We start from the raw sequence: 18,669 nt of genomic DNA, 5'->3' as shown, positions 1-18,669 counted from the left end.
TTTGGTCGTCTCAAGCTAGACCTCAAGCGGGAAAGAGGTCGGAAAATGCGCCTTCCCGCTCGGGTTTTGCAGGACATCCAGTTTTGGAACTCTCACGCCAACCTCAGGCGGAGAGTTCCATTGGGTTGCGTCCTTCGTTACACTCAGGTGTTCACAGACGCTTCCCTGACAGGTTGGGGAGGCACCCCGGGTCAGGCCCACGCCAGTGGGGTCTGGAGCAGTCCGGTGCTCAGACAAATAAACTGGCTAGAGCTGAAGGCGATTCACAATGTCCTGCTTCACCTCTCTCCCCAACTGTCACAGTCCAACGTCCTAGTATTTTCAGACAGCTCCACCGCCGTGGCGTACGTAAATCGCCAAGGTGGAGTCAGATCCCCAGCCCTTATGTGTGTGGCAAGGAAGATTTGGCTGTGGGCGGACTGTCACCTGCTTTCGCTCAGAGCCCAGCACGTCCCGGGCGAGCTGAATGCAGTAGCGGACACACTGTCGAGGGGGGCCGTCCAGGACGAATGGGGTCTGTCCGAGGCAGTGGCAAGCGAGATCTGGTCTCGATTCGGTCACCCGGTTGCAGACCTCTTCGCCAGCAAGGAGAACTTCAAATGCCCTCTTTGGTTCTCCCTCAGGGCTTCGTACCGCCCCCCACTAGGCGTGGACGCTTTAGCCCATTCGAGGTGGCCGGTCGGTCTGCTGTTCGCCTTCCCTCCTCCGCGGCTCCTTCTCCCCTTGATTCGGAGGACGAGGCGGGGGGGGCTGAGGTTAATTCTAGTGGCACCAGACTCCCCGGGGGCGCTCTGGTTCCCAGAGCTGGTGCGCATGGCGGTCGGGGCCCCGTGGGCCATCCCTTGGGGCCCCGCTGCCCTGTGTCAGGCGGGGGGTACACTGACAGCGCCCCCGGTGCTGGGCCGGCCTCTCAAGGTGTGGCTCCTGCACGGGACGAGCTGATCGGGACCTTGGACCCGGACGTTCTCCACACGCTGGAGAACGCCCGGGCCCCATCAACACGTAGGCTTTATGCCTCAAAGTGGGGGATATTCTCCCGCTGGTGTTCAGACAGGTCCTTGGACCCCAGCTCTTGTTTGGTCTCCGCTATCCTGTCTTTCCTGCAACATTTGCTGGATAACGGGCGGACTGTGGCGACACTGAGAGTGTTCGCATCAGCCATAGCGACGAGGCATGTCGGTTTTGAGGGTGCTTCGGTTCGCGCCCACCCCTTGGTGGCGCGTTTCCTGCGGGGTGCCTGCAGGCTTCGACCTCCTGCAAGGCCTTCCAGCCCTCAGTGGGATCTCCAGTTGTTACTGGACTCTCTCACAGGCCCGACCTTCGAGCCTCTTGACCAAGTCCCACTGGATATCTTGTCTTTCAAGGTATCGCTCCTTCTGGCACTAACAACCACGAAGAGAGCAAGTGAGCTTTGTGCCCTCTCCATTAGCCCTGAGTGTCTTTCCTTTGGCGTCGAGGAGTCTTCGGTGTCTTTGCGTCCTAACCCAGCGTTCCGCCCGAAGATTCTGAGTTCCTTGTTCCGGGCGACGACCTTCACGCTGCGGGCCTTTCACCCGCCGCCTCACTCGGACCCGGGTCAGGAACGTCTCCACCTGTTGTGTCCAGTGAGGGCGTTGGCCTGTTACTTGCGGCGGGTGGCCGAGTTTAGGCGCTCTGATGCCCTTTTTGTCTGCCACGGTAGATGCCGGCGGGGAGAGGCGGTCTCCCCCCAGAGGTTCTCTCATTGGGTGAGATCGGCCATTATCCGGGCCTACCGAGCAGCGGGTGGATCCGCTCCTAGCGGTCTGAGGGCACATTCCACCCGTGGCGTGGCAGCCTCAGTGGCTCTTTTGCGGGGTGTGGCAGCAGAGGATATCTGCTCTGCTGCCTCTTGGGCGTCCACGTCTACCTTCGCTAAGGCCTATCTCCTCGACGTAACGGCGGGATCAGTAGCTCATACTGTTTTGAGCGCTGTTGTGCCCCCCTCAGGGCCCACGGCTCAAGTGGGTTTGGACCCTGGGCCGGCGGGGCCCTAGTGATGCTGCTCCAGGAGCGGCGTCCAGCTGGGGGTACATTTATCCCGTCAGGCTTCGCCTTTTGGGTAAACCCATAGCGAAGCCGTTGGAGGGCGGAGCACCAATGACGTAGAACCCCTGAGTTATCTATCATAACCTCAGGTTCTACGAGTTGGTGCGAAGCCCTCCAACCTCGTCGCCCAGCGGCCGCCCTTCTCGCTGAGTTTTCAGTTGGAGAAAGTGCGGCGGGTGCTTCCCGCCTTTATAGGAAGGTACTGCCCCCTGCTGGGTGGCGAGTTCTTTAAGCTTTCTCAGAGACGAGGCGGTGCCTCGGGGTAAACCCATAGCGAAGCCGTTGGAGGGCTTCGCACCAACTCGTAGAACCTGAGGTTATGATAGATAACTCAGGGGTTATTTATACTTAACAAGCATTTATTTGTTTCTTGTTTTGTTTTATAGAGGCTTGATTTGGAAGGAAAGACATCCATCGAGAACAAGCAAATCAATTCAAGGTTCAACACATGATACATTCATGTACAAGACCAAATGTTTTGCATTTCCCTTTAGTCATCACAATAAATAGAACATGCTCCTTAACACTAGGCTATAGAAAAGGATTATCTACGGGAATCTTTTCATCATTTTCAAGCAAAGAAAGACTAGTTTCTTTTTACAGATAGACTTTATTCATTGAATCAAAAAGAAACAAAAAATAAAATAAATAAGAACGAAAGCAAATGACTTTTTTAAATATATGTTTTACTAATAATGAATTTATATTTTCCTTCTCCATCATCAGATTCGAAGCAAACTTTGACTCAATTCAATCCATCGGCAAAGGCGGGTTTGCCCGTGTGTTCAAAGCCAGACATAAACTGGTGAACAAGGATTATGCCATTAAGATTGTTGCCTACAAAGAGTGAGTTTTGCATGTTTTATATCAAGTTTTTATTTTTTTTTCCATTCCCCTAGAAGCCTAGATGGCTGCCTGCTAATGTGTAACCCCTTATTTTTACCTTATGAGGACATGGCAGGGTTTAATATGTTAATGTAAATGACTTTCTTGTTTTTTAATTCAAATGTTTAAAAAAATAATAAGCCATCATCTTTATTTGAATTTCAACAACTTATTATCTCTTTCCAATTTCCTAGTGATAAAAAGTTAAAAGAGGCAAAGGCACTTTCAGAACTCAGCCACAAAAACATTGTTATGTACCTCGATTGCTGGGCTGAAGATTCACGCAACCATTCGGACTCCTCATCTGACAGCTCCTCGCAGTAAGTACTTTCTAAATCAAATTGACTTTTTGAGTGGGACCAGTGAGCGTAGAGGTTGGACAATAATAAGAACAAAGAATTATTGTTAAAATTGATAAAATGTGTCAGTAGAAAACCCCTAATAAATGTACTTAAATACTGTATATATTCAGGTTTGGACACATTATTACCTCACAGAATCTCCCTTAACTTTTGAAAAAGATTAAATGTGTACAAAATTAAACTCACTGTAACATTTAGCATAAAGAGTAATATTGATTCAGTTAGGATCAATCGGATCATTTTGATCAGTCTAAAAGTGTAACATTTATTTTTATTTATTTTAGTTTTAGTTTTTTTATGCTAGAAAACTCATATACATTTCAGCGACATGATGTTCTAGACGTGCTAGTGTAGAGTGTGAACAACTGCACATATAGGAAGCATACAGATTAAAGCATAAACTACTATGGATGTTATTTGTAAGCTCGGTGATATACATTTGTGTTCCAGGTCAACTGGTGCCAAAAAGTACCTCTACATCCAGATGGAACTGTGCAAGAAAACACTTCGAGAGTGGATAGATGATAAAAATGATAACAAACCTTCCCAAGATCCCACCAGACGAGTCGAGAGTCTTGAAATTGCTCTGCAAATAATCAGCGGAGTTGAGTATTTTCACTCTAAGAAGTTCATTCACAGAGACCTGAAGGTGAGTTCTGGTATAAGGACTTGTCTTTAGGTTTTGCCAACGACTGTTTAAACTCTCTTGCAGCCGGAAAATATCATGTTTGGCCAAAACAAAGAAGTGAAGATTGTGGACTTTGGACTGGTCACGGACGAGATTGATGATGACAGTGAAAATCAGCGGGAGAGAACAAAGTGCAAGGGAACGAAATCTTACATGGCTCCTGAGCAGGTACGGAAACTGATTTTCTTTTCACCTATTTTAAATGAATAAACGTGAAACATTATAAGACCTTACTTAAGTTATACTTTCTGTTTGGAGATGTCCTCTTTGCTCACCTTCATCTATGTGGTTGATCGTTTGGGCTTCTAAAGACACAATTCCAGACTGCATTTAATGAAGATATTGTGTGAAGAAGTTCAGTCAATAGTTTAGGTTAACCAGGAACGTTGAGCAAGTTGCTTCAGAGTATTGGGTAAATATTACTGAGTGGAGCGGAAACCTGGCTTGTGTTGTTGTTGGGGTTGCAGAGAAACCCCACAGCGAGTGTAAGCTTAAGTCTTTTGAACTTCCTACAGAAGAAGATTTTGTTGTTGTGCCCACCATCACCACAGACACCACATACCTGCTCAAGCTCTTCTTTCTTTGTGGTTTTTGTTGAAGCAATCCTTCTGTCATAATTTTTGTCTGAACGATCTGACTTCTCCATCTTCTCCACAGTTCTGAGCTGTTTGAGTCTCTCCAGTATTTCTTCTTGACTTTTCAGGAACTTCAACAGCAAGTCAAAGTGGTTGTCTGATGTGACCTTGTTTCTTGGCTCAAACATGAACATCAACCAGTCTCTTATAATAAAGTCAATGGATTTAATAACCAGTGGGTTCTTTATGGCTCCAGGGTTTCCTAACTCTGTAAGATCTGTTAGGGCCTTCTCCACTGACTGTATGAGGTCAATGACCTTTCTTGGCTGGTTCCCCTTCACATCTTGTCCAGCTCTTCAAGGATTTCCACAGTGATGGTTAACTCGGTGCCATATCTGTTCTCCAGGACTCTGAAAATGTCATTTGCAGTGGTGTGGGTTGAAAGTCTGAGGTCTTTTGAGATTTTGTCATCCACACTCTCCAACAGTTGAATTTTCTTAACTTCTGTTGATCCGGATGGCTCTCCCTGCTTTTGCAGGCTTTCCCAGTCTTTCTTTTATCTGTGATATTCTCTCTTGCTTCCTTTGAAGATAGGTAGAGTAGTTGCCTTGATTCTCACTATTGGTGTGGATGTTGCCGGTTGGGGTGGTAGCTTCACTCCTGTGCTCTTTGATTGCCCGTGCAGTGGCAAATTCAGCTTTTCTTAATTTAAGCCTGTAGCAGGATGCCCTTACCTCATGGACTCTCCCATCTAATTCATCCTTTTGGTCCACAGGGATCCATTTCTCCCATGTTGACACTTTTGAGATGGCCTCTTTTATTCTCTTGTCCAAGAGAGTGAGGTGCAATTCATAGCCCTCTACATTGGCACTTTCCACGGGTACATCAGCTGTCTTATCATTGGCTTTTTCTGCTTCCAGGATTGCCACAAGAAGTTCATTTTTTCCATACCTCGACCACAGGTTTGTTTGAACAATGTCTCTTATTTCTGCCAACTGCTTTTTGCAGTGGTCCTCTCCTTTTTGAGTTGCTGGACCGTCTTCCCCAGGACCTCTTCCGCCATCTTGACTTCCTTTGCGTCAACAGCTCGTTTCTGGATCTGAAGCCGTTTATCCTCAGGGCCAGGCTGCTCCGCTTGGTTTACAACTGTGAACTCTGGGAAATGCGGTTCTTTCACATACTGAGATTCAGCTGAACACACACGATCAAACAAAAATGTAATTTATATTAACTTGCTCAACCCTTTTTAATACAGAGGGGGGAAGTATCTTACAACCGGAAAGTGGACATTTTCTCATTGGGTCTGATTTATTTTGAACTATTCTGGAGACTCTCTACTCGCCAGGAAAAAGCTGCGGTAAGTTTGTTTCCTGGTACAGTAAAGTAATATCAACAACTACATGTACCACCAAATTGTGTAACTATGTATAACAACTTATATGTACTTGTGCAAAATCTCCAGATTTGGACGGATGTAAGACGCCAGGAACTTCCACAAGAGTTCTCTACAAGTTTTGAACAAGAGGTAAAACACATTTTCCTTTTTTTTTACCATGTATAATCTTCCAACACCTACGAACACAATTTAATGTTTTTAAACTCACACATTCAATTTAGCATACATGGGAATTTCTGCAGTATTCTTTGAAGAACACAAACATTGACTCCAAATGCTGGCATCAGAGTGAAGGCTAAAATGTTGAGTGACACGGTTGAGGTGTGTGTACAGAAGGTCATAGATATACAAGAAAAGTTTTCGTTGAAAATGACTGCACTTCCCGCTGTTACAAAAGCAAGTATAGGATGTGTTGGTGCCAACCTATCAGAGAGACTAGCCGCCATTTTCCCATCGAGGTGTTGAGTGTTGATCCACTCTGTACATCAGCGGTTGGAGGATGATGGTGTTAAATGCTGATCTAAAAATATATTATATATGTCTTGACGTGTTAAGAATCATAGGCTTATGTTACTTCAGACAAAACAGATGTTTCTTTTTCTAAATAAAACACATTTTAGACACTAGTAATCAATAGAACAGAAATGATATAACCTAATATTTCTTTATGTAAGTCCGGTAAATAATGCCTCACAGACAGGTTCCAGTCCCCGGACCAGGGGTTGGGGACCACTGGTCTAGATCAGCTTGTATGGCCATGGGGCGGAACCTGAAAAAAACATAACACTTGAGGCCAATAAGAGCCCTTAAAGAGAAAAGAAAATCTGCCATCGCATGCTTATACTTTGCCACTAGCATCAGGTGAATTGATCTATTACAAACAATTCTATATACCTATCGGGACCGACTGCTCCAGAACAAATGATCATCTAAAAAAATCCTTGACCACTAGTTGGCAATATTTCTTTGCAAGTATATCAAATGAATCACTCCAAATGCACTTTCTTTGTGACTATAAAACTTAAAGTTACTTTAACATTTCTGTGAAAAATTCAAATTTGTTATGAAAGGTTGGTTAAGTCATGATTCTTTAATTCTTCTTTGATGCAGAGCAAAGTCATCAAGTCAATGCTGTCCCAAGAGCCAGAGGATCGCCCTGAGGCCAGTGAAGTGATGGAGCTGCTGAAGAAACGGCAGAAGCTGGATTAGGAAAAAAAAAGAGCTGAAACATGTTGAATTTGTAGTTAACAAATGAGCATAATGTTGTCTTGACAATGTTCATTTGATACAATTTTTTTTAAATTTATTTTTAACCAAAAACCTGGCAGTGGACTATTTGGCACTGGAAAAGTTTTATGTTTGATAGTGGTTGGTTCCGTTAACTCAGCTTAGATATTTCTCATCTCAACATATGAGAGTTTCATTATTTTTAAGAAAACAACAACCCAAACTGTGTTTGTGTTGAATGCATTGTTTGATGGGAGAATTTTGGGGACTTTTTTAACAGTAAACAAAGAACAAATTCTTGAGAGTCATTACCTACGAATAGTTCTTTTTTATATAATATAATTGTCTTATCCTTGCATGTTCTTAAATAGGTCAGTTTCGATGTCACATGTCGGTCACAGCAGGAGGCCGTCAATAATGAGTCTGGTTCTGCTCTAGGTTTCCGCCTTCTAAAAGGAAGTTTTTCTTCGCCAACGCCTCACTGTGCTTTACTCATTATTGAGTTGCTGGATCTGTTTTCCCTTTCTCCACTATAGTCTTACTCAAACTGTAAAGTGTCTTGAGATAACTTTGTTATGATAAGACACTTTAAATAAAATAAAATTGAATTGAATTGACATGATGTTGGGTTATTAATGTTATTGTCACTCCACAATAAATATATTTTAAGCCGCTTTGTTGCTGTCTTTTTTTGGAAGAATATTAAGTGTGTAATTATATATCATTTAGGTAGTACTGATGGTCTGATGAAGCTTCATGTCAAAAGTGTCTACAGTTGTAAAAGGAAATAAAAACAAACAAAAAAGAAAACAAAGCTAATGGTTTATTAAATAAAATAAGCTTGAAAACCAGTGAATTATTTTATTAATTACAAACAGAAAATAAGATCAAGAGTAGAAAGTGTAACTACTGCCCTCCACTGATGGCTGTTTGGATTTCACCGGAAAACGAAACTTAAAGCTAAATCGAAAGTAAACCTCCAACAGTGACTCAGAAGAAAGAGATCCATCGCCATATTCCGTGTAGACTTCACCGACAGCGGAATGGATACGAACGACTACGTGGCCAAACTGAACCTGTACTCGCAGAAGATTCGAGCAGGAGTCACTTATGAAGACGTGAAGGCGACCGGACCGGATCACTTAAAGACGTGAGTGTCTATGTGGACTTTATTTTAAGGGAACAGATCACATCGTTTTTAAGTCTTTATCCTTTTACTTTATGGAAAAATATTTGTATAAAAGGCTAATCCACTAACTGCGCTTGACAGGTGACAAAAAAAGGTTTTTTTTATATATATATATTTTTTAAATATTGTATCTGGATAAATATTTAAAATAATAGCAAATACTTACATTTTGTTCCACATTTTAATTTATTTGATGACTCAAGTGTGTAAATTATCCCCTAAACTTGAATTCCTAAATTCATTTATTTTGTAGGTCATGAATACCGGAACAGGAAGTGAATAATTTACACGTGTTCCGTTAAACTCGAGGAAACAAGTCAGAATAGCAGATACATATCGTTCGCGGACGTGAAATGGAAATGTAATATAAATATAATGTTACATATATATAATGCTTAGACGCTATTAATTTTTGTTTAGATAAAATGTGCAAACACATTGTAATTATACTATGACATACATTATAAAGAATAAACCAAATTATAAAATAAAATAAAAATAATAATAGTAAAAAAAAAGACCATTCAGTAGAAACTATTTTTTAATTAATTTTAAATATTGTATCTGCATACATTTTTTAAATAATAACAATAAAATAAACAGTTAAAAAGAGAGGAGAAGGTTCTTGAAAGAAACAACTTTACTTACTTACTTCAGTTCTGGACTCACAGCTCAGACCTCACAGTGTGAAAGCTTTAAATTATGAGCCCAGATTGAGCCAGATTGGGTCACACAGGAAGAAGAACATGTTGGTGTATGGTATGTGTTGTGAGAATGTTGTAGGCAGGACAACAGTTTCCCAAACCCTTTCCAGGTTGACTATTATACATTTGAGTTTGATTTATGCATATCTGATTATAGTCATTGGGCTCAGACGATATATAATCACACACTTTATATTCTGTCATGTCTTGGACAGCTTCGTCATAAGGGCAATCGTTAATGGAGTTCCATATCCCGATGGTGAAGGAAAGAGTAAGAAAGAAGCCAAACAAAACGCTGCCAAAAATGCCTTGAAGGGTTTGTTGCCTGATCCTGAGGAGTCTGTGAGTGTCCTGTCAGTCCCTTCATCAATGTAGTCCATCATGGTTAATTGTGATGATTCTGCAGAGAGAAAACCCATCAGAGACCTCAGTTACATCCACCGAACATGGCCCTATGAGTGACTACGTGTCCTGGCTCAATAAATATGGACAGGAACATAGGCTGTCTGTAAATTGTATCCAGTCAACACCCTTTGACCTCAACACCTCGCAGCAGTAAGAAAACTGAGATTAAAACTCTCCAGTGGATGTCATTGTGGTGTGATTTGGGTTTTGTTAGATTCTGTTGCAGGTATACACTTGGAAACACAGAGTATGAGAAAGCCACAGGAACGACTAAAAAGGAAGCAAAGCAAGCAGCTGCCAAAAAAGCTTGTGATGTGCTCTCATCCCCACAAACAAAAATGGTAAGTGCATGATGCCACCACCATGCTTCACTGTATTTATGGTGTTCTTTTGGTGACGAGCACAGTTGTTTTTCAGCCAAATATAAGTTTCGGAATCATGTCCAAAAAATTCAACCTTGGTTTCTTTAGAATATCACACCTTTTCCCGCATGTGTTTGGGAGATTTCAGATGTATTTTTGCAAAATTAAGCCGGGCTTGGATGTCTTTCTTTGTAAAAAAGGCTCCATCTTGCAACCCTACCCCTTAGCCCAGACATATGAAGATTGTTATCACATGTACTACACAACCAGTACTTGCCAAGAATTCCTGCAGCTCCTTTAGTGTTGATGTCGGCCTCTAGGCTTCCCTGACTAGTTTTTTTTTTCATCTTCTCGTCAATTTTGGACCTACGTCCTGTTCTTGGTACTGTCACTGCTATAGTGCCATATTTTCTCCACTTGATGATGGCGATCTTAACTGTGTTCCATGGTATACACATGACCAAAACCTGGCATTAGAACAGGGATGTGTCGACTTTTTATATCCACTTAATATTCATGTAGATGGGTGGATGAATAGATGGATGGTTGTATGGATGGATCGAATCCAGTTGAACTTTCAAACTTTCTTTTTCAAGTCTTTCGAGGCAGCTGGTCGAGCAAGTCCACAGTCGGCAGACAACAGCATGTCAGAGATCTGGTGAGTACCAAATGAACACTTCAATGTTTTTACTCACAAGGTTCTGAATTCTGGCTTCATGTGTGCATCTCACCAGTTCCGGGATGAACAACGTGAGCCTGGCATCTGACAATGGGAGCTATATAGTCTTCAATTACATTGGAAAGCTTCAGGAATACTGTCAGAGAAAAAGAATAGAATTGAAGTTCATTAATGAGCAGCAAACTGGTCCACCACACAACCAGAGGTACTACTGAACCGTCATCAGAGATTAAATGTGTTGTTTAAATGTTTCTTTTCTGTAGATTTTTCGTCAAGGCAGTGATCGGTGACAGTGAATACCCTGTGGGTGAAGGAGGGAACCTTAAGGAGGCCAAACAAAATGCTGCACGACTAGCTTGTAATGCCCTTGACCAAAAGTCCAAATCGGAGAGCATGGTACCGCAAAGTTTCTTACTCTTTCAAGAGATCAAAAGATTTCAAATGGAAGAGTGTCCTATTTGTGTCCTGATAATAAGAAAGTGAAGACGTGAAAAAACACCTTTATTTACCCTGATAATCCACCCTAGTCTCGCCTCCTCATTTACCACATTTTTAAACCCACCCCAACACACAACCAACACGTTCCTTATCCTTAACCTACCAGCACCTTTTAACCTTGATTTTTGACCAACCATTGAGCAGTTGCTTACACATCTAGCCCACCTACTTTCTCATCATGATTAAGCAAAGCAAATAATCATTGTCCCAAAAGACTACAATGTGTTTGGGAAGTGTTCATTTGTAATTTTGGGACATCTTTAGTCAGAAATGTTTTATTCATTTTCGATGAATAATGAAAAACTCGAGGGATTAGCATTTCTAGCTAATAGAGATTCCAATAACAAAAGCATCAAAGTCCTTCTAATCACGGAGAGGAAGTTCTTAACTAATAGTTTCTTTATTTTAGGTGTCTTGGACTTCTAGTGGTGTTGGGTCTCCCATCCGTTCTTCTACACCACAGAGAACAGTGTAAGTTAAACTTTCAACCCCCCCCTCCAAAAAAAAGCCTGATCTAAAACTGATGATTCAAATTTAAATTTTGTTTTATTAATAACAGGGAAACACCTGGGCTAACCAAAACAAGCAGGGAGTCAGACACGGGTAGCTCAATCGTGTTCGCTGATACACCATCTACCCCCAAGGTATGGATTGCTCTGTTTAATGTCAAACAATAAATAATAGTGTATGTTTTTGAAGGTTGAAACTCCAGATACGAAGCCCAAAATAAAGTATGCACCTTCACAGAAACAATCTTTTTTCTTATTTCAAATTACTAACACTTACCTTGATCCTTAGACTGGCGGCAAATTTCAAAAATGCTTTTAAACTTGAAGAGAAGGAGCAGGTAATGTATAAAGGATTAAAATGGTTCTCTAATCCTACCGAGAATGTATTTGCTTTTCAATAATATAGAGGCGTGATTTGGGAGGAAACAGATCTACCAAGAACAAGCAAACCAACACAAGGTTAGTCAAGACATGATACATTCATGACAAAATGTTTTGCACCTACCTAGTTAATACAGAACTCTGCAGCGAGAATTCTGACCTTCTCTAGTAGAAGAACTCGCATTTCCCTGATCCTTAAATCTCTTCACTGCCTGTAGGCAGAGAAGATAGAGAAATACACTGGGGTGCCCGAGGAAAAATACATGTTTGTGCCACAGTTACTTGTTTTATATTTTCCTCTTTTCTTTAATCAGATTCAAATCCGACTTTGACTCAATTGAACCCATCGACAAAGGCGCGTTTGGTCGCGTGTTCAAGGCCAATGAAAAACTGTTGGAAAGTACTTGTGCCGTTAAGATTGTTGCCTACAAAGAGTAAGTTTTGGATATATATTTGCATAGTTTATATAGTTTATTGTTAACAATTAATATCTTTTTTTTCTTTTCCTAGTAAAAAAACCTTAACCGAGGTTAAGGCACTTTCAGAACTCGGCCACAAACACATTGTTAGGTACTACCACTGCTGGACTGAAGATTCACGCTACCATTCGGACTCCTCTCAGTAAGTCTTTTCTTAATCAAATTTACAGTTTTGATCCCGGCTTCGAGTGCGACCATAAGAGTAGAGGTTGGGCAGTGGCGATTGTACTCTGACAGTACGTTTGTGTTCCAGGTCAACTGGTGCCAACAAGTACCTCTACATCAAAATGGAACTGTGCGACAAAACACTTCGGTGGTGGATAGATGATAGAAATAAAAACAAACCTTCTCCAGATCCCACCAGACGAGTCGACAGTCTTGAAATTGCTCTGCAAATAATCAGAGGAGTTGAGTATTTCCACTCTAAGAAGTTCATTCATAGAGACCTGAAGGTGAGTTCTGGTATATGGACTTGTTTTGGAGTTTTTGCCAATGGTTGTTTAAACTGTCTTGCAGCCGGCAAATATCATGTTCGGGAAAGGACGAGAAGTTAAGATCGGGGACTTTGGACTCGTTACAGACGAGATTGATGATGACAGTGAAAATCAGCGCGAGAGAACCATGCGCAAGGGAACGGAAACTTACATGGCTCCCGAGCAGGTACAAAGACTCATTTTCTTTTCACCTATTTTAAAATGTATGACCCTGAAACGCTATGAGATCTTCTAGAGGAACTACTGTGGCATCAGCAGACGGTGTCCATCTAGAGTGAAGTCATGCTATCCTGTTTTTGGACTTCATCCATGTGGTTGATCGTTTGGGCTCGCTTTTAAAGACACCATTTCCGGCCAAGAATTTCGGTCAAAAGTTGAGTTTAAGCAGGAATTTTGCACAGGGAGTGTTGAGTAGAGAGGAACCCAAGTTTGATCAAGAGCTTTGCAGCAAAATGATAGCAACCGAATACTACAGAGACGTGGCAGAATTGGCTCTCACGGTAAGAAAAACAGAATGGGATCACAGGTAAACAGTGAGAACAGAAACGTAACAGAATTTGCTCAGAGACCAATACTAAGCTTAAGTACCAGAAAAAACAACATAAGAGAACAACAGACAAATAAATACCAGGATGGAAGCCAATATACCAGTATGTGAGCAAGGGTAGTCTGGTACATTAAAAAAAAATAAAAGTGGAGCATGATCCCCAGAGCTCATTGCAACTATAAAATCTATACTTACGGACGACCACAGATTTATTCCATGTTCATTTATCTTTGTAATACAGGAAGGTAGTGATCTGTACGACCGGAAAGTGGACATTTTCTCATTGGGTCTGATTTATTTTGAACTCTTCTGGAGTCTCAACACTCGCGGGGAAAGAGCTGCGGTGAGTTTGTTTCATGAAAGTTACAGTGAAGAAATATTAAGAACTGTGTGTAAACCATGTATAACAACTAACATGCACTTGTGTTTAACCCACAGATTTGGCCGGATGTGAGGCAACAGAAACTTCCTCAAGGGTTCTCAGAAAGTTTTAGACGAGAGGTAAACAGGTTTATTATTTTTCTCAGTAAGTTTTCATTGAAGGTTCTCAACTGCTGAAAGACGTGAACAGACATAAAAAAGCAAAACAATTTAAGGGGTGGAAGACGAGGTCAATTGCTAGGGATCAGCAGACTAGCTGATGTCAAAGAGAGGTCAAACCCTTGTTTAGTTATCGTCTAGATGGAAGGAAGGATATTTAATGCAACATACAAACTGCAGCAGCATTAAACTCAAACATGTTTATTTGTTGATCTCAACTTATTATTTTTCTTTATTTCAGAGCAATACTATCAAGGCTATGTTGTCGCACAAGCCAACTGAACGCCCCGAAGCCAGTATAGTGAAGACGAACCTGAAGGAATTGCAGAATAAGCTTGAAACAGGAAAAAGAACGGTACAAGCAAATGCATAAAATATTATTCAACCAATAAAAAAGTCGAACAATGGACTCCTCCAAATGACTTCTGGGGTCTGAAGGGAGAAAAGTGTCATCCAAAACATGAATGTGATAGAAACTTCTCTAACTTTACTTGGTGTTTCTTCCTTTTTTAAATGTTTAGGCTCCAGCTGTTGGAGGAAAAACCATCAACAAGGACAAGGAAGTCAACGACAGGTTGGTTTAAATTAATCGTTTATGTACAAGACCTTTAAATTGCGGTATATAAGAGAAAGTCCAAAAAAACAATAACAAAACAATCTTCATTTAGACCATTTCGATCATGTGTTACCTGACTGCACAGACAGAAAAAAAAAATGATGTACTATTCATCATTACTGCCTAAAAGGAGTTTCGTTTAGAAAAAGGAAAACAGATTTTCTCTGAAATAGCATTAGTGTGTGATGGTTCCCCTCCAAAACAAAACTATTCGTTAAAGAGCTAAACTGAAGATACTGTAACCCACAATTGATAGTTTATATCAGAAATATTGCGTTATATGTTCACGAAAATTCACTAAACATCCCTTGCTTGTCTGCATGTTCTCCTGTTCTGGGCCCTATGTTGTGATGAACAAACCTTGTCGCTATCAACACCAAGCAAGATAACACTTGGACGTATTTAACCAGGAAATATATTTTTTAACTAAACTTTATTTTTTCATTGTCTTTGAGGCACATTGTTGTGGCAACCATCCATCCCAAGTTATATCCTATAACATTTTAAAACGTTCCCTTCTCTCTTTCATCAGCTTCGAATCGAAGTTCGACCAGATCGAACGCCTCGGCAAAGGCGCCTTCGGCCGTGTGTACAAAGCCAGAGAGAAACTCTTGGACCTGATTTATGCCATCAAGATTGTTGCCAACAAAGAGTGAGTCATCCACACTTATGTTTTATATCAAAAATTTGTGAGGAGACTTACTAACTTGTATCTTTTTCTCAGTAACAGACCTTTGAAAGAAGCCAAGGCACTGTCAGAACTCAGCCACCCTAACATTGTTAGATACTACAACTGCTGGTTAGAAGATTCACTGTACCAAAGGGACTCTTCATCCAACCAGTGAGTTTAAACTTTCTCAATTGAAATGACATGTTAATAAGCATGTCTTTTTGTTCCAGGTCAACTGGTGCCAACAAGTACCTCTATATCAAAATGGAACTGTGCGACAAAACACTTCGAGAGTGGATAGAAGATAAAAATGCTAATAGCGCAAAGAGAACCGCTCAATATCCCACCAGTCGAGTCAACAGTCTTGAAATTGCTCTGCAAATAATCAGCGGAGTTGAGTATTTCCACTCTAAGAAGTTAATTCACAGAGACCTGAAGGTGGGTTCTGGTTTATGGACTTGTTTTGGATTTTTTGCCAATGGCCGTCTAAACTCTCTTGCAGCCGGCAAATATCATGTTCGGGCAAGGAGGAGAAGTTAAGATCGGGGACTTTGGACTCGTCGCGGACGAGATCGATGATGACAGTGAAAATCAGCGCGAGAGAACCATGTGCAGAGGCACCAAAGCTTACATGGCTCCTGAGCAGGTACAAATATTTATATTTTAGCTTCTCCAAGGATTAACTCTGCATATCTGATCACAACATTCCTTAAATACATCTCTTTCATGACAGGAGAGAAGCTACCTGTGCGAACGGAAAGTAGACATTTTCTCGCTGGGTCTGATTTATTTTGAACTCTTCTGGAACATCAGCCTATCTCATGAAACAAAAGAAGTGAGTTTGTTTCTTGATTGGAATACAATAATAATAATAATATTAATGAGAACTTCAAATGTATAAAGTTGCTAACATGTTGTGTATTTGTTTTGCTCGCTACAACGACAGATTTGGCAGAATGTAAGAAGCCAAAAACTTCCACAAGACTTTGCACAGACTTTTCATTTTGAGGTACAGCTTTTCTTTTTTTTCATGAATGTGTATGTGCCCGTGCACAGTAGTCCGTAGTCCAGTTGTATAAAGAAGAGAGGTGACAATATTCTTCTGGCAGTGTAAAGACACAGAAACCAGTGTTAGGAACAGAAGACGAGGTCGGTTGCCAGGGATCAGAAGAATATACCCTCGAAGTTAGGGGAAAAAAAGTCAGGGAAAAACAGGAATATGTCGCCCACTCTTGTTGGAGGGACTTGTGTGTTGCAGGTGAAGCAGTAAAACACTAGAGGGTGTAACAAGCATTATAATAAAATAGATTCTGTTACATCAGGGGTGTCCAAACTTTGAGGAGGGCCACATTTGATGAAGTGAAACCTTCGACATCTAATCAAAAGTTATCTCACTTGGAAGTTAGAAATAATAGTGCCTGTATTATCAACGTATTCACCACAAAATGGCTTTTATCATGGACAGAAACAATAATTAAAAATTAGCATTGTTTTACTTTGGGTTTTTATTTTCTTTAGTCATTTTTGCCCAAGATGTGGGGTCGGTAAATGGCATGAATCTAAAATAGTTGCATAACAGATTTGAATTCACAGAGAAAAGGGAATATGAATATGAGTATTCGTAACTGTGTGACTGCGATGTTGGGATAGATTTTGTCAATATATAAACTACACTGAACAAAAATATTTATTGTTCCCATTTTCTTTGAATGAACTCAAAAGTTTTAAACATTTTCTACCCACACAAAATAACCATTTCTCTTAAATATTGTTCACAAATAAATCTAAATACTGTATGTGATGGTGAGCCGAGATAATCCATCCCACTTCACAGGCGTGGCATATCAATATGCCGGACGATGGTTGCACAGGTGTTACACCTGCCATTCAAAATGCCATCAATAACATGCACCTGTAAAATAAAATAAAATAAATAAAAAGTTGGAAGTTCTGTGAAGTTGGATTATCTCAACAAAGCACTTTCCCTGACATTTAGAAAATGTAATGCACACACATTACTTCCATAAGAAGAACACAAAAAGGCTGATAATGGCTTAATTTTCTTTAATTCTTCTTTGACACAGAGCGAAATGATCAAGGCAATGCTGTGCCCAACGCCAGACGATCGCCCTGAAGCCAAGGAAGTCCACAAAAGGCTGAAGAAACTGCATGAGCTGCGAGCAGAAAAAAACGAAGTGCAAGAAAGGAGAACATGTTAACTTTGCAGTCAACGATCATGGTGTTTTAAGTTCAAATCAGGAGTTTACAGATGTGTCATATAATCTGATTAATTTGATATATGTTAAGCAGTGTCATCTTAAACGTCTTTTAATGTAATTTCTCAAGACAATGTTTTTTAACCAATCAAAAGTCCGACAGTGGACTCTCCGTTTCCTTCTGCACACTTAGAAAAAGTGTCATTTTCTAAACATTCTGAATTTCACATTGTTGGAAATGTTTTAATGTTTTAACCAATATACAGTCAGACAGTGGACTATTCCATTTTCTCCCGCAGATTTAGGAGAAAAACCTTAATAATAAACTCGCTGAATATTACATTTCTACAAATATTTTAAATGCTAACCATGTTAACCAAACAGAAGTTCGACAGTGGACTCCTCCGTTATCTTCTGCAGTGTGTAATCATTTGGGTGTGTATAAACTGTGTAATTGCATGATTTTGTGAAAAATGATATATGTTACACTTATGGTGAGGACCTACAATTCCTCAAATGTTTATTGATGAATTATTAATATAGATATGACTTTTCGGGGGGAAAAAAAACCTTGCATTAAAATAAACAATTTCATCAACCATTATTATTCCTTTTAAAGATTGGCCTTTAGAAAATGTTGGTATCCTTGCCTACTTGTGTAAAAATCCATCATGATTTTGGGTTGAAATTGGCATGACAATAAAATTGGATTTGATTTTAATCCCCACATTTGTTGCTTTGATTTTTATAGGTTTTGTGTGTAAAACATTTCCGTTTTACTTAACTTAGATCTGTCTTTTCCGTGTGGTTTATTATATATTTTCTCCCTGTGCTTTCATAGGTTTCCTCGGCAGGGGGTGCTCTTGGTCTATGCGGTACAGCTGAGTGTGATGGGGCCAAAAACTGAGACATTTCTTAAATCATGCCTCCAAAGCTCTCCTGGTGATTAGCATCTCTGTGCAAAAACAGAAGCCAAATGCAGGATCCCAAACTATCAACTGGCCATGAAGCTCACAACCCCTGGTGATTTGCTCAAATTTGAGCAGATCGGTTTTCCAACCAACTATCTACCAACTATTTACCTGCTTTATACAGAATAGTCCATAAAAATGTCTCTACTAGAACTTTATACAAACAAAAGTACTGTTTGATTTGAGGGGCCATACAGGATATAATTTAT

The 18,669-nt window shown here is 40.7% G+C and overlaps 1 protein-coding gene across 5 annotated transcripts in view; it reads left to right on the top strand.

Annotated features, from left to right (window-relative positions):
* Positions 1-18,210, top strand: part of LOC148069331 (interferon-induced, double-stranded RNA-activated protein kinase-like) — a 36,908-nt gene extending 18,698 nt beyond the window's left edge. For 2 of the 5 annotated variants that reach the window (XM_087802759.1, XM_087802762.1), the window contains exons 12-27: positions 2,454-2,506; positions 2,794-2,913; positions 3,147-3,272; positions 3,765-3,963; positions 12,923-13,066; positions 13,689-13,790; positions 13,886-13,948; positions 14,229-14,342; positions 14,509-14,561; positions 15,136-15,255; positions 15,328-15,444; positions 15,504-15,711; positions 15,776-15,919; positions 16,007-16,108; positions 16,220-16,282; positions 17,358-18,210. In XM_087802759.1, the coding sequence (XP_087658885.1) occupies positions 2,454-2,506; positions 2,794-2,913; positions 3,147-3,272; positions 3,765-3,963; positions 12,923-13,066; positions 13,689-13,790; positions 13,886-13,948; positions 14,229-14,342; positions 14,509-14,561; positions 15,136-15,255; positions 15,328-15,444; positions 15,504-15,711; positions 15,776-15,919; positions 16,007-16,108; positions 16,220-16,282; positions 17,358-17,492 (1,863 nt within the window). In that variant the 3' untranslated portion in view covers positions 17,493-18,210. Of the gene's footprint in view, positions 1-2,453; positions 2,507-2,793; positions 2,914-3,146; positions 3,273-3,764; positions 3,964-8,180; positions 8,351-9,308; positions 9,436-9,499; positions 9,649-9,712; positions 9,840-10,456; positions 10,519-10,594; positions 10,745-10,802; positions 10,936-11,446; positions 11,509-11,596; positions 11,682-11,736; positions 11,769-11,835; positions 11,885-11,952; positions 12,006-12,241; positions 12,362-12,437; positions 12,549-12,659; positions 12,859-12,922; positions 13,067-13,688; positions 13,791-13,885; positions 13,949-14,228; positions 14,343-14,508; positions 14,562-15,135; positions 15,256-15,327; positions 15,445-15,503; positions 15,712-15,775; positions 15,920-16,006; positions 16,109-16,219; positions 16,283-17,357 lie in introns of those variants that run through there. The other 3 variants (XM_087802763.1, XM_087802760.1, XM_087802758.1) reach the window with 2 other exon arrangements.
* The last annotated feature ends 459 nt before the right edge of the window (positions 18,211-18,669 follow it).

The sequence above is a fragment of the Callionymus lyra genome, chromosome 11, assembly GCF_982586985.1.
Source record: "Callionymus lyra chromosome 11, fCalLyr1.hap1.1, whole genome shotgun sequence".
Classification (NCBI taxonomy): Eukaryota; Metazoa; Chordata; class Actinopteri; order Syngnathiformes; family Callionymidae; genus Callionymus; species Callionymus lyra.
The sequence above is the reverse complement of the archived record's forward strand: the minus strand, read 5'-3'. Positions and strand labels throughout refer to the sequence as shown.